Raw genomic sequence first — 13,475 nt, forward strand, 5'->3', positions numbered from 1 at the left:
TCCAGCTGTCAGTTGGAGCACGGTTTGTGAATATCAGGAGAGGAGGAAACTCGAGCAGTACAAGATCTGTGGAAAGATATAGCTGTTGTGATGTCTAGGATCAGCAAAAGTAACCTACAGGTGTGGTAGCATAGTGTTGGTACAGGGTTTGAGAGAAGTTAGGTCCTACTGAAAATGTATTCATCAGACAAAAAGGGAGGAAGAGTGATATGCATAGTTTGCGCTATATCTTCTTAGCCTATCCATGTAAATTTTGGAGGCATATGTCATATCTTAAGGAAGTAAATCAAATATCTCTAAATTAGATAAATACAGCGTGTCAGCATGCACATCCTATAACTGTCTCCCTGTACATAGTTATCAAATTCTTTTTCCTTTAATGTTATTGTTTGAAAGAAGTGAAAGCATTGGAGGAAGGGTGGTCATCTTTCCCTTCTCTGGATCGAATGTGCTTTTTAGCTGCCTTACAGGGAGGACTGATGGTTACTGATGGCCATGAGAGGAATGAACTGTCTTCCTGTTGCTCACTGTAAAAAGAGCAGCTGTGATATTCTTGTTTTCAGAACTGATATTTTTTGTGTTTACTGCTGTCTGAAGGGGCTAGGGGTCAATCAAACCTCTTCATTTATTTTTGGCATCCTTGTTAGCTATTTGGAGAAACATAATTTTTGATGAAATTGGGTGGATGTGGATTTCCATTCTGTCTGCCTTAGAGAACTGAATTTGTCTCCGTCATGGACAAAAGCTCATCATTTGTAGTTAACTTACTGCTCTCTCTAGTTCTGTACTGTGTACCTGACATGCTTTCAGTATGCCTGCAGGATCTCACATTCCTCTCATGATTTCTGTAAAGAAATGTCAGACTGGAGACCTAAGTGAGAACTCTCTAATCTTAACTAAATTGTCAGAAGTAATGGATGTGCACAGAGTTCTGTATGTCTGGATAGCTAACTCTGAAAATGGAGGAAACTTTAGGCATTCAAGTGCCTATAAGCAGTTCAGTGCAGTTATGTAGTGAAGTCATTAAGTTGTCTGGGTAGTTTCTTGATCTAGCATTTATCTGTGAGAAATTCTGTTGTTGTTGTCGTCTAAGGTTGATGTATGATTCTGTGGAATTTTCATTCTATCTGTTGTTAACTGTTAATTTTTTAATGTGTAATACGTATTAATCATTTTACTCACTGTAATTGTCCTGGCAGTCAAATGATGACATTATCACTTTACTTAACAAAAATTCCATCTGCTCTCCTTTTTAATAGATCCAGGTTTGTAATGGCTGAAGTGTGTTGCCATCTTACAGCTTTGTATTGTTTTATGCAATTTCATTTTCCTAATTAAAGCAAAATAGAATGGTGTGCTTGTACTGTACCTTCTCAGTGATGAGGGAGTGCGTGCAGTTATGGCATCATGTGCCAGTTTAGGAATTACATCGTTTAAAACAGACTTTCAACAAGACAGTTGATAGAAAATCTTACCATTTTTTTTTCCACTCTTAAAACATAATTATCTTGTCTATCATCTAGATATAGCTATTTACACGTCCTTTAACTGTTTAAACTATTTATAGTTAGTGAAAGAAGATAACTTCCCTAGGGCAGTTAATCGTATCTAATTTAGATGTCCACAGTAGATTAGATGAATCATTCTTTCATAATGCCTCCAAGTGATAATCAAAAGCCAACACTTCTACTACATTGGATGTAAAGTTCAGTGAATAGAATCCTGTTCCTAGTCGCTGTTAAGACAGTCAAAATTCAGAGGTTGTCACAATAGAAGGATCGATTCAGGACTGCATTTTGTATGTTATGGCGTCATATTGTTAAAACACTTGTTTAGTATTTCATTAGCTCATGGAGGTGGAAACCACATGGAACTGTATGGAGAAGAGAAAACTACAAGACAAATAATAAGACCCTGATGATATATGTGGACATGAAAGAATGGTGTTCAGTCATGTCAGCATTCTTTACTTTTTCTCCATTTTTTTATCCTTTTATTCAAGTTATCTTGCTTCTTTTACCTAATGATTTTCTTTCAAAGACTGCAGAAGATGCCTGGGGATCATAAACTTACTGAATCATTTTGGAATCTCCCTCAATTTCTGTAGTGCTCTATTCCACCAATGTGCTTTTTTTCCCCTCAATTGGGATGTCTGAACTGATCCAATACAGTATTTAAATCGAGTCCTCAGTTTAATTTCTGAGTAGATGTTTGCTGGGCATCGACTCCTTTTTGCCTATTGTAGATTTCAGAAATTGGTGAAATATTTTAGCAATGGAATTTTTACCAATAATATCCATTTTGGGAGGTGCTGTATGCATGAATCAGTCACAGGAACTTGTTGGGACCTTGAAAGAAGTTTTCATCCACAAAATTGAGTCTTATTTTTTGTTTCCTTTCCTATATAATTTCAACGCAGTAAATTATTGTAATAATATAAATAATTATTTATTAGTAAGTGATCATTAAACCATTACATTAATAAATTGGTCTTTAAGATGCATATATTCTCCCCTTTTACCATATGACTTTATGAGATCTTTTGATTGTGCTCAAAGTGGACACTTAGTCATATGTTTAGTAACTATGTATTTCACTGTTGCATCTACAATTTCATTACTGTTTTCACCCTAATAACATACACTTTTGAGTTTTCCATGAGTAGAATTCAGAGGCTGTCTTAATAGAAAGGATAGCCAGATGCTTTATGATCAACATTTATTGGGATTGTTTATTTATTTATTTATTTATTTCAAGAGTACCAGTGAAAGTTTCTTTGCAACAAGAATTTATATCCTCTTCAGGAGAGAGCCAAAGTATAAATGGGAATGTGGTTTTTAGCAGCCCCATGGAAAAAATCTTAGTACATAGGAGCAAGCAGTAGAGAGTGCTGGAGCAGCCTACACTATCCCAACAAAGAAAGAAGTTCTCCTTTTGTGGTATTCAGTTCACTGGAAGACTTTCTTGGGCAGATTTCTAGAAGGAAACAGCTGTCTGAGGGAATAAAAGAAGTAATCTTTTCAAGAAAGACATGTGTCCTTTCAAGGCAAACTGTTCATTTAAATAAGCCAAAGCACAGAAAAATAAGGATTGGTTCTATATTTTATATGCTTACAATTGCATGACAATAGGTTAAAAAGTGTTACTTAGAAACCACTTAGATGAAAGACTAGACAGAAAAGTAATGAATTATCTAAGGCCTGGGTAAAGTATGCTACACTAAAAAATTCAAATTGTTTCCCCAATGAAAGAGTAGATGATTTAATCTATTATTAATAGAATAATGTAAACGATTAATATCAACACTAAGAACTTAAATTTCATAAGGGAAAACATTTTCATCTGAAAAAGAAATAAAAGATCGAAGAAACAGGAAAAGAAATGAGATAAAATCAGGAGGAAAAAAAACATGGAATTTTTCAGCATAGATGTAATTGCTTATTAAACCAACTTTATTGCAATTGTGGTGAAACTTAATTCATTTTTTAAAATGAAATAAAAGATGTCTTAAGAAATGTTATCCTCAAGTTCAGTTACAGACATAAGGTTGAAGTAAGAATGGATTCTGACTTCTTACAGAAAGTGGATGCCAGCCAGTGGCTGGATTAGGTTGTTGTAGTTCCTTCATATCCTCTGATTGGGAAGTAGAGAATAGATACTGGTTTTAACACTCGCTGGCCTTCTGTAAGTCTGATATCAAAATGAAGCTTATGGTTTTCCATTAACATCAAAGCCCTTTTGAATGGATCACTAAATTGAGATGGTGTAAAAATTAAGATGACTAAATAAACAAAATCCCTTTCTACATGGAGAACTTGCATTAGAAGATGGCAGAGAATCTTCATCTTAGGAAATAGAAAAAGTGGATGCTGTTTTTGACTTTTTTTTCAATTTTTTCCCCCCGTTTAATTAGTTGAATTGATTTTCTTACTCTCCTGAATGACATTTCTAAAGATATTTGCTTGTTGGCCATGTTAAGATTTTAGATCTGCACAACTGTTAGTGGGGAAACTAGGCCATGAAGGCGACTAATTAATTAGCTGCTATGCTAATAGTTGTAAGTTACTGGTTTATACAAATAACCTGTTCTGCTTTAAAAAGCCGTCGTTAATTTGGAAAAGAGATTTAAAAAGATGATGCTTTCTTTATCTTATTAAAATATAGCCTGATGGTTTTTATAGGCCAGTATTTTGATGTCATCTACAGGATAAATTTTAATAGCCATCCTACAAGTAATTAATTATATTAGTTTAATATGACAGAACTATTTAAGTAGGCCATGGAAGAAAAGTAAACAGTTGAAAAAACTGAAGCCTTACATAAGAAAAGTAATTTAAAATTTATAGCAAGTTAGCTGTGGTACTGAATTCAATCTTCTGAGTACTGTAAGAATTTCATTGTAAAGGCAGCTGCGCAACACACATTCTCAGCCCTCCTCTGGTCTCAGTGGTTTATTCTGCAGCATGTTGCATATTTATCTTCTTCCCTCTTTTCTTTATAGGCTTCTGTCATGTCTCTCAAATGAAGACCAAAGCATTTCCCAGATATAACACGAGTATTGGTTTAAATGGAATATTGTTTTCTAGAAGGAAAAGAAAAAAAAATCAAATTTGAAGGGACTGAAACTACTCATATATTTATTACGTTATCTTGTTTTTAAAAATGAACTGACATTGCCACTTTATAAGTAAAAAGTAGTTTTCCTTTTGAAGTAACTTTTCTTTCAGATTCATACATAGAGCTATTTCTAATAGAACTATAAAACTTAGCGACCCAATATATGAAATATGACATAGTCATGAAATAATTTAGGTGAAAAGAACCTTTGTGTTATTCAGCCTCCAACTCATCTGCTGTGTTTAGTTCAGTCTCCTGATTCAAGGAAAGCCATCTTCATGATTATGTCAGGTTGCTCAGGGCCTTTCCCAAATCATGTTTGAAAAACTTAAATGGCAGAGACAAGTCTCTGGGTGACCTATTCCAGAGCTTAATCACTCATTTTGGAGACTTGTTTCACTATATCCCATCATAATTTTCTTTGGTTTCACTTGTGATAGAAGTGTCTTGTCGTTTTGTTATGTTCTTCGAACTTTATGGCTTTGTCTTCTACGATGCTGCTCAGGTATGGCAGTGGCAATAGATCTTCCCTAAACCTTTTCCTTTCCAAGCTGAACAAACCAATCTCCGTCAGCTTTTCCTCATGGAATATGTTCCAGCTTGCTGATCAGTTTTCTTAACATCCAGTGAGTGGGAGAGTCGCTAGCAGAGGTTTGCATTAAAGCCTGAGGTTCATCTCTCTTATGTGTTTAACACGCATTATAAGAACAGTGTATGCGATTCCTTGATGAGTGAATCTCGGGTCTCCAAAGTAGCGTCTTGAAGCTTGGAGCAGTATGGAATAAGCTTGAGGACTGCACCTTTTGGTGAAGAACAACCCTGTTTGAGAGTTGAATGTTCAGAATGGACAGTCTGTCTACACATAGTGAAAGTCCATGCATTTTAACACATCTTCTTCCATTCTTTTGTTCTATGAGTCCATTTACTATCCCTCAAATAAATGACATATTCTGAAATTCTTGAGAGCAGTTTTTTATTGAGTTCATCGGATAAAGAACTGTTTACCTCCTACTCCAATAAGAACAACTTGCTCAAGAGTGAACTCTATCTTAATTTCATTATTTTAGGAAGCCTGGATCAGTGTAATGAGGGAAAGGGCTTTGTTGACCTTACAGCAATTTCCAGTTTTGTTTCCAGGGCTTTCTCTAGCTATCCATCCAGTCCTTGGCACATCTGTTTCTCCTTATAGTACTCTTCTTTCAGAGCCACAGTCACATTCTTCCCAGAATCAATTAAGTTAGAGAAAGCCTTCAAGACCATTAAGTTCAACTATTGACCTAACCTACTGAGTACTGTCATTTAAGCCATGCAGAACTTAAATGCTGCCAGAGATGGGAACTTCCGTACTTCCAGGGAAGCCTGTTTTGTTGCTTCGCTGCCTTCTCCATGAAGAAATTCTTCCTAATGTCCAAATTAGACCTCTGCTAGAACAACTTATGACTGTTTCCTCATCCTATTACTTGTCACCTGAGAAAAGAGACTAACATTCTCCCCAGTGCAATCTCATTCTGTTGGACATAAAGTGAGACATAGTTTTATTATAATAAATAAGCGTATGAATTTATCTGGTGAGCCTCAGGTAGCTTTGCAGGTTACAGCGTAGTCATCCTAGGATCTTGAATGCCCAGAGTTCTTTCCTTTTTGAGTAAACATCAGATTTCAGTTTTAAGTATGAGTTTCTTCTGCTTGCAGCTGATTCCTGTTTTTGAGAGTATTTGTCTAGCTTGCTGTGAGAGTACAAATGCAAGAAAGTAGGAAACCTGAAGGGGAAAAAACACACCTCAGGTGAGATCTACTCCTGCTCAGAATGGAAAAAGCAATGGTCCTCATGCCCCAGTGTTTTCATTTCTCATTCCTGCTTTGAAGCTTGTGTCAGAGTGGCTTCTCATTCTCAGTGCACGCCTTCAGATATTGCTGCATATTTCATTTAGTCAGCCATCCTAGCTTCCAGTTTATTCTGGCCTCCAGTACTGTTGAATGCTCTAAAGCATGCAGTTGACAGGGAGTGATTTTCTGTATAAATATTGAGATTTTTTTTTCACCTGAAAACTGATGAGAAACTTCATCTTACATACATACAAACTGAATCAAAGTGGACTTTAGCCCAGATGTGTATCCCAGTCATACTTATTCCCACAGAAATGCCAACGTTCTGGTACTGCTTTCATTTCTCATTCATTTCAAATACCTCGAGAATTCTCAAGAGACTGACTTTTTTCCTCCGAAGCAAACTGCATGAAAGTATTTGTTCTTGTTCTGATCTGTTTCCGGGATCCTGGCAGAAAAAACAGTCCTTTTTTAAGGGATTCTGGGTGTTCCAGTTGAATATCTGGTATCTTCACCGCTCTGGGGATTTCTTCGACACGCTTCCACACAGGGCCTTATCCCTTTCATAATAATTGCTTTGGCTTAGGAGAGCTGAAGAAATAGTGTTTGCTCTTAATGCTGCTTTCTAAACGGTGCTATAGGACTTAGAAGTCTTTTTGCAGGGGCTCTCAAGTTTACAGTGAGATCAGGAAATCATTTTACCTGTCATTTAAGAACTCTGCTGGCAGAGGGGAATGCTAATTGACACTGTGTGTTAAACTTCTTTCATCTGTTAATTTTGAGAGGGTTTTGCTTGTAGCAAAGATAGTTTTACATCTTTGTCTTTCATGGGAAGTGCTGGCATATGAATCTTTCTGAATAATACTGTCACAATTGAACATCTCATAGCATAACAAAATGAACTTAAATAAGAATATGAACACGCTTTTGAAAGATGCAAATCACCACCGTGCCATTTCTGAGGGTTGTTCCTGTTTCTGAGACTTTATAATGCTATGTCTTGAAGATGTGTCAGCTTCTGTTGCATATTTCATTGTACCTGAGGTGGGTGATTGCTTTTCACAAGGCAGTTATGCTCTTGGATACAGACTCACTTCTCCAGATGGCCAGCCTGAATGAGTGGTGTTGGAAGATTGTTGGGGGGCATTTTAAGAGGAAAAATAGTTGCTGAAAGTAATTGAATTTATTTAAATCACAGAAATAATGTGTCTGGAGTTCTCTACTATTCTGTTTTAATGAGAATCAAGTAATGAAAGGAAATTTCTGAGTTTTGAGAGGAAGCAACAGCAGAGTATGCTCTTGTCATTTCATGCCATGTAGATGTTAATTTAAATATTCAGGGCTCCAGTTCAGAACTTGGGCTCTGTGTGGTGGCTACATTCACACCTGTGATACGGAAGCTTCAAAACAAATTCTCAAAAAACTTCAGTTAGTTGGAAGAAAATAATTGACTTTATTCCTTCCTTGTCTGTGTTTCTGAGTTTAATTCAGTCCTGTCAGTTAAACGATTGGCAATCATTGACTCGCTGGAAGGTTGGAGTCACAGATTGCAGTTTTGAGAAGTTAGTAATGATGATCTTTCAGGAAAGTGTCATGACCTTTTCAGTAGGCTCTATTAGAATGTCTTGATATATTCAGTATATAGGACAAAACGAAATGCTCATGTCATTATCTCACTTTTGTTTTGCTTTCTGTTTCAAAAATGCAAAGTCACGAAAGAACAGCTACAACACAGAACTATAGTTTTATGATCAGTTATTTATGTCTGATGCTTATGAACTGAAGTCAATCAGAAGTTATTTACTTCATCTAAAATATTTTCAGCTCATCACAAACTTGGTGCAAACACTAAGAGAAAAAAAGGCATTTTCCAGCAAGCTCAGAGATTAGCTGTAAAAGGAGGAATGAAGAAAGGTGAAATTGGAGTAGGATAGTGCAAAAATACTGTGCTTCTAACAGAAGAACTATGTTCTCTAATACTTAGGTCTACCTAAAATAAGCAGTCTGTGTAAGCTTTTATTTGTTGTTGTCTTTTCTGAGGGAAAAGTGGGTTTTTGTGCTACTGAATTCCTTACTCCATTTTTTGTGGATTCTGGTTGACTTTTAGGAGCTGATGCTTATAAAGTTTTTACCATACGACACAGGGCATGCGGCACCCTTCATGTTGATCTGTGAGTTCTTCTGACTGTCTTCATCCATGGATAACTGGTCCATTCGTGTGAATGCAATCATTTTCTTTGTTGACATTTGGTTAAGAAAAAATTTTATAGGCTTTTTCATATCATAGTGCAGGTTCTGGAAGTCTGTTTAATTATAACACCTTAAATTACTTGCTTTAAACTGAGACTTTTCTTTTACAGTTTGGAAGAACAGAAGTAATTGATAATACTTTAAATCCAGACTTTGTAAGAAAATTTATAATGGACTACTTTTTTGAAGAAAGAGAGAATCTGCGATTTGATTTGTAAGTCAACAGTCTTCTACTCTAATACTGCGATCTCTGTAAACATATTGAGTTTTGTAAAGCACAAAATTAACTTGAAAAGAAATGGTGCCCCTTGACATTGAATAAAGTAATAAACACGGTTTAGCATTTCTTTTTCAGAAATAAATATGTAACATAACAGTGACTGAGTTTTAAGAGATTGGTAAGTTCTAACTAATCAAAATGTAGTCATGCAGTCATTGCTTTCATAAGATAGTTTAAGTAGCTTGCTTTTAGAACATTTCTGTCTTGTACGCAGCAAAGCAGAAGGATAAACTCTTCTTCATTTGCCTAAAGTCTCTCAGGAAGTCTGTTGTAAAGCCATTTTTAAATATTACACCCTTTAGCCTCAGTGTGCCACTTCTGTATCTAAGCAGTTGCTTCAAAGCAAGTCTCACGATCTCTCAATTTTTTTTTCTTCTTGGCGTTTCTGGAATGCAAATCAATCTGCATATTCATCAGGGCATAATGTAAATAGAGCATTAGTGTGGATTTTTTCTATAGTAACGGAAAGAAAAGGGTATGGCGCCCGACTTGTATGATAGCAATGTTGATAAACTGAGTGTATTTTTTTCTTTTGTACTGACTTTGTTTTAAGTTGCTAGCAGAGTGTATTGAAATGCTCTTGAATAGAAGCATCTCCTATGTTCTAGAAACAAGCAAACAAAAAATCATGTCTAATTGTTTTTAGCTTTAACTCTCTTTCTATAGCATGTCACAATGCTGCCTAAACTAATAAGGACTGTTGGAAGAATGAGTAAGGGAGAAAAAGTGCTGTTGTATTCAATGCAGAGCTAGCAGCTAGCTGTTTCCATCTGGACTTCAACTGTTGAAGGAGTTAAGTGAATGTCAAGATAGATTGCAGGATGCTTGTAGGTGGCCAGGTGCGGTTGTTTTCATCTTCACTGTGAAAACCTCATGTTGGGATTTCCCCCCCCCCCTTTTTTTTAATTGCTTTTTAGAATTGGGATGAAGTATAATTAAATCTGCTGAGTATAACTGTTTCCTGCTGTTTACGTTTTCTTTCAGTATGAGTTAGTCACTGCAATAGAGGTTTCCCCTCCAAACTCAGATGAAGCATTTCAGAAATGAAGAGACAGTTGGGGCTGTGTGGGAATCCTGATTTAGCTATCTGTTCCTTGTAGGCTGCATGTGTGTTATGGGAGGGGAAAGTGCAATAGAAGAGCAAAAGAAATGAACTAAGGAAAAGAATGTTTGGCTCAGTCGAAGCAAAGAAAGAGAAATCTATGAAGAACTCCTAGATAAGTGTAGTCTGAAAAAGTACTTGGAGCTGACAGGGGAAGTTTAATCTTCTATTTGATTCTTCATGTGCTCAGAGAAGTGGACTTCTGTTTGTTTCTTGCAAAAAGCTGTAAACATCATATTCTGTACTTATAAGAAAGACCTGCCTGCTTTCTATTGTTGACAGGCACAAGTCTGAACTCAAAGCCAAATAATGTTTTTTAATGCTTGTCTTACTGTATAGCCAGCCAGTGATTACACTTCAAAGTCCTATAACTGACTGGAAATGAATTAATGTAGTTAAAAATGTGACTCATAGCTGTTGATGGATTAGAACTCCAATATAGATCAAGAAAGAAGCAACTTTAGAAAGCTGCTTTTTTAAATTCCTCAATAGAACTGTGTACTACAGTTGGCCAAAATTAACATTTTTCCAAAGAGAGAAAGGCCTGATAGATTTCAGGTTCTGGGAGCAAAAAAAGAAAAGGCAGGCATATCTCTGATTCTTGTTCTTATGAGGGTACTGATAAATGAGCATGAGCCCCTGTATACATCATATAGGACCAATGTCTCAGCCTTCTTTCCATTGCTATTTGATGATGTGTTACTGATTTTGCCAGTGAAGTTTTTTTTTGTTCCAGTAGCGTAGCTACCCTGAGGTCAAGCTAACAGATGGGGGTTTTTTGTTTGGTTGTTTGTTTCTCTTCAGTTTCACCAGACAGTGTGCAGTTATTATTGTTTTTCAAAAACCATCAGTTAGCGATTCCTGTAGTCATTCTTTTTCATTCTTTTTATTGCATTTCTTCTTGTTTACAAATATGTTTGTAAAACTGGCTGTAGTGCACCACAATCCTCCTGATTTCTGATCTGGTCCTGATAAGCAGTTGTGGCAGCCCAAATGGCTGGTGTACCACAGTGGGAAAGTTGAAACGTGCAGTGGGGACTGAGAATACTCTTTCAGTTCTGTTACTGAGTCAAATGGTACAGATACTACTGAGTATTATCTGACGGTGAGGGAAGACTGTTAGTATAAAGATTGGTATTCCCAAGAACACTTACTGTATTGAATATTTTAAAAATTTTCTTGAACTTGCAGTGTGATTTATTTTTTTTAAGTCTGACATGATAATGAAAAGAAGACGATGACATTTTCTAGCTGGAGGAAGAAGATTATGGTAAAAAGCTGAAAAGAGCAAGTCAAACGCTTGCTAAAAGTAATTTGATTTATTGTCAGTTATTTTTATTTAGTTAGGTAGTTTTTCAATTCATTTGACTAAGAAAGTAGTTCACAGTGCAGTTTGATTTCTGTTAAAAAGATTAGTTTTGAAATTTTGTTCTGATTTTTTTTTCTAGCTTCCATTGTTCAAACAGGAGTATTAAAAGAATTTCTCTTACTAACCTGTGCTCTGAAAACGATTGTATTTTAGATAGCTAATGAACAGTAGTCTTGTAATCTGTAATGATTCAATTTGCCTTTCTTACTGGTGAGACTTCCATTCATGGATCTTTTTCTGTAAATTTCACATTGAAATAGGTGAAGGAATTGTTTGATTTTCATTTTTTTTTACATTATCCTCAGATCTGTCATCTGGCAAGTTGGATATAACTTTCTTTTTTGTTTTTAAAGCTACGATGTTGACTCCAAGAGTCCTAATCTATCAAAACATGTAAGTTCATTTCCTGGTTATTACAATTTCTTCTGCTGAAATGCTTTAGCTTTCATTATTTATTTACTTTTTAGTGTAATTAATACCAGATGCTTAGAGAGAATTACAGAGCTTGTCCTGTTGTTGATAACGAGAATAATGCTCATAAGTTTAATGATATATTACTATAAAGGGCACATTTAAGCACATGTGTATACCTTTTCAGGAGTTGGACTGCAGCATAATGTTTTTTCAGTACCCATCCAACACTTTAAAAATCCATTTGTATTAAGGTGCTACTTATGTAACAAGGAGACAGAATATGAAAATTACTAGATACAGTGAAATTGTAAAAACTAAAAAATAATGTCTGTCGTTAAAGCAATTGTGGATTGTCAATCCAGGATTCTCACAAAGATCCTGTGCGGGCTTGAACTCCTGCCAACATAATTAACTTTCAAGAAATTGGTGGAATCATTGTACAGTCCTTCATAGAAAAGCAATCTATTGAAATGCTCCAGTTTAGTGAGGAAGGCTTTATAATGTCTTTGAAGATTCTTAAGATTCTTAAAACCTTCTTTGAAGAGGAGAGTTTAGTTTTTTTTCCATCTCAGTTTCATTTTTGTTGATGAAAAAGGCAACATAAGAACAATATTACTACACAGTTACTAATTAGACACAATATTCAGTGGAATGTATTTTACTCTAAAGAAAAGCCTAAATAAATGGAAAGCCTTTTGTTTCTCCCGGTCGAAAACACAGTTTCTGAGTTGTCTTGTTAATGCTTTTCAGGATTTTTTGGGACAAATGTTCTGTACGCTTGGAGAAATAGTCGGATCACAGGGGAGCAGACTGGAAAAACCAATTGCGTAAGTGTCATTCTTCAGTGTTGTTTGAACACATACTGCTTCATGAGGTGACAGGGTTGTTTTTTTAACTGTGAGTTCTCACTGACTAATGCAGAATTTTTTGTCAAATAGGTTATGTTGTGCATGGGAGATAGTTTGAGTGTAATGATCTTAATAATGTTTTCGTTTTTGGTGTTGTAAATAGTTTATTCTTGTCAGTCTATGCTTAGGAATGATGGTTGGCATAGAAAAAGTTTTTATTTAGTTCATATCATTGATAAGATTAAATAATTGATTTCTGCTTCTTAAGGAAACATTTCCAGTGTTTTAATATCAACACTTATTCTCTGGATATCCTTATATTTTATGCCATAATCTTTAAATAGTTGAAGTTACAATTCTTTATGATACAAAGCTCAAGCTCAGAGAGGGCAGATTTATGTTAGATATAAGGAAAAATTGTATAGTGAGGGTGCTGAGGCACTGGCTCAGGTTGCCCAGAGCTGTGGTAGATGCCCCATCCCCTGGAGACTTTCAAGGTGAGGTTGGATAAGGCGCTGGGCAACCTGTTCTACCTGTGGATGTTCCTGTTCATTGCAGAGAAGCTGGATTAGATGGCCTTTAGAAGTCCCTTCCAACTCTAACGATTCTGTGATTCTGTAATTCTGTAAATCACCTTTCTTAAAAAACGTGAAATGACTGGTAACCCTGATGTTCCTTTAATTTTACATTCCGCTTCTGTCTTTTTTTTTTTAAATGATGTCAACTACTATTAACATATAGAGCAATAATGTTGGTAATATTTACTTT

The 13,475-nt window shown here is 35.7% G+C and overlaps 1 protein-coding gene across 1 annotated transcript in view; it reads left to right on the top strand.

The window, feature by feature from the left end:
• The window catches only part of CPNE8 (copine 8), an 87,558-nt gene that overhangs the window by 22,832 nt on the left and 51,251 nt on the right, over positions 1 to 13,475 (top strand). Inside the window, exons 4-6 of the mRNA XM_072359429.1 lie at positions 8,805 to 8,908; positions 11,799 to 11,838; positions 12,610 to 12,686. Of these exons, the coding sequence (XP_072215530.1) occupies positions 8,805 to 8,908; positions 11,799 to 11,838; positions 12,610 to 12,686 (221 nt within the window). The remainder of the gene's footprint in view (positions 1 to 8,804; positions 8,909 to 11,798; positions 11,839 to 12,609; positions 12,687 to 13,475) is intronic.

The sequence above is a fragment of the Excalfactoria chinensis genome, chromosome 1, assembly GCF_039878825.1.
Source record: "Excalfactoria chinensis isolate bCotChi1 chromosome 1, bCotChi1.hap2, whole genome shotgun sequence".
Classification (NCBI taxonomy): domain Eukaryota; kingdom Metazoa; phylum Chordata; class Aves; order Galliformes; family Phasianidae; genus Excalfactoria; species Excalfactoria chinensis.